General features: G+C 48.7%; 1 protein-coding gene across 1 annotated transcript in view; it reads right to left on the reverse strand.

The window, feature by feature from the left end:
* The window catches only part of LOC117953075 (thrombospondin-type laminin G domain and EAR repeat-containing protein-like), a 7,679-nt gene that overhangs the window by 1,295 nt on the left and 4,177 nt on the right, over positions 1–2,207 (reverse strand). The window contains exons 5-7 of the mRNA XM_034885790.1: positions 2,004–2,135; positions 1,727–1,844; positions 685–799 (exon numbers count right to left, since the gene is read on the reverse strand). Coding sequence (XP_034741681.1) covers positions 685–799; positions 1,727–1,844; positions 2,004–2,135 — 365 coding nt within the window. The remainder of the gene's footprint in view (positions 1–684; positions 800–1,726; positions 1,845–2,003; positions 2,136–2,207) is intronic.

Consider the following 2,207-nt stretch of genomic DNA (forward strand, 5'->3'; position numbering starts at 1 on the left):
ATCATCTTCATCATCATCATCATCATCTTCATCATCATCATCATCTTCATCATCATCATCTTCATCATCATCATCATCATCATCATCATCATCTTCATCATCATCATCTTCATCATCATCATCATCGTCATCATCATCATCATCATCTTCATCATCATCTTCATCATCATCATCATCTTCATCATCATCATCCTCTTCTTCATCATCATCATCATAATAATAATATCAATGTGTACTTTATTCATCCTGCACGGGCAAATTACAATAGAAACTCTGTTGTTGTTACACACAGAACTACACACACATGCTCAGGTACATGCACACGCAAACACACACACAGACACACACACACACACAGACACACACACACACACAGGCTCAGGTCCTCTACATGCACTAATGGAGAGATGTCGGGGGGGCTGCCCAAGCACATGGGGGTTTGGTGCCTTGCGCAAGAGCACCTTGGCATTGCCCAGGAGGTAAACCGGCACCTCAGTAAAGAGGCTCAGTCCTCGCTGCAGCGGCCGCAGGTTCAAATCCCACCTGCCTGTCCCCCCCCTTCTCTCTCTCTCTCTCCCCTTTCATGTCTCTGCCGTCCTATCAAAATAAAAGCCTAAACGCCCCCAAAATAATCTTTACTCCGCCTCGGCGTTGTGCCGGGCGGTTGAGTCCGCGGGCTCTCACCGTGTCAGCGATGGTGAAGTGCTTCCAGGCGCGGGCCTCCTGGGTGCTGATGTTCTGGTAGAGCTGGAACGACCCGTTGGTCCACCGGAAGATCCCCGAGCCGGGCCGCGAGTCCCTGAGCACGAGAGACGTCGACAACAGTTAAAACTCCGTTAACGCTACGAAACAGAACTTCGGGAAAAGTTAGAAAACGTCAAAAAGTGACGAAAAATGAGAGAGTCGTATTTACTTTAGTAAACAGAGAAATACCACAATGACAACCCTACTTAACCTTGGAGGGTTATCTGGGGTGTTATCTGGGGTGTTATCTGGGGTGTTATCTGGGGTGTTATCTGGGGTGTTATCTGTCTGACTGGCCCGTCAGACAGCGCCTACCAAGAGCCTGGACCTGGACCTGGGTCTGGGTCTGGGTCTGGGTCTGGGTCTGTCCCAGGTTTCTGCCTAAAAGGAAGTTTCTCCTCTCCTCTGTGGCCCTGTTGCTGCTCTGGAGGAAACTACTAGAACTGTTGGGTCCTTGTAAATTATGGAGTGTGGTCTAGACCTCCTCTATCTGGTCTAGACCTCCTCTATCTGGTCTAGACCTCCTCTATCTGTAAAGTGTCTCCAGAAAACTCTTGTTATGGATACTATAAATAAAACTGAATTGAAATGAATTATTTGGAGGGTGTATTTTGGTGTGTTATTTAGGGTGTATTTCGGGGGGTTATTTGGGGTGTATTTAGGGTGTATTTCGGGGTGTTATTTGGGGTGTTATTTGGGGTGTAATTAGGGTGTATTTCGGGGTGTATTTAGGGTGTTATTTGGGGTGTTATTTAGGGTGTATTTCGGGTGTTATTTGGGGTGTAATTAGGGTGTATTTAGGGTGTTATTTGGGGTGTTATTTGGGGTGTTGTTTTGGGGTGTATTTAGCTAACGGTGTATGCAACAGTATGCACTATTGAATCTACTTAAAGTACAGATACGTGACTAATGTACTTAAGTACAGTAACGTGGTACTTGTACTTCGTGGCACGCACTGCACCGCTGTATAACGTGGTTTTACCTGTGGGCGGCGGCCATGAACAGACCCTCAGACGGGATGGAGAAGACCTCCACGTCAAAGGTCTCGGAGCTGGTGTACAGATCTTGGTAGTCCTCCACGTAGTCCAGACGTTCCGGACCTAGAGGACAAGAACTCTTTTCATTGGTGGGTGGAAGTTCAATGATTGGTTAAACCATCAAAAACAAATCCTGCGTAGACTTGACCTCCGTCCACAGCGCTGTGAAGGAAGGTCTGGCTATGTGGGGCAACTGTTCATGAGGAGGACTTCCAGACTCACGGTGCAGCAGGGGGGTCCACGTGAGTCCGTCACAGATGAAGAGCCCTGGCCCCTGGGCGTCGAACCAGAGCTGGCCCAGTTCTGGTCCCGCACACGGGGGGGGACTCCCCAGAGTCACCCTGGCCTCCGCCTCTACAACACACACACACACACACACACACTCACACACACACACACATACACACACACACACACACACACACA

The sequence above is a fragment of the Etheostoma cragini genome, chromosome 11 (assembly GCF_013103735.1).
Source record: "Etheostoma cragini isolate CJK2018 chromosome 11, CSU_Ecrag_1.0, whole genome shotgun sequence".
NCBI classification, from domain to species: Eukaryota; Metazoa; Chordata; class Actinopteri; order Perciformes; family Percidae; genus Etheostoma; species Etheostoma cragini.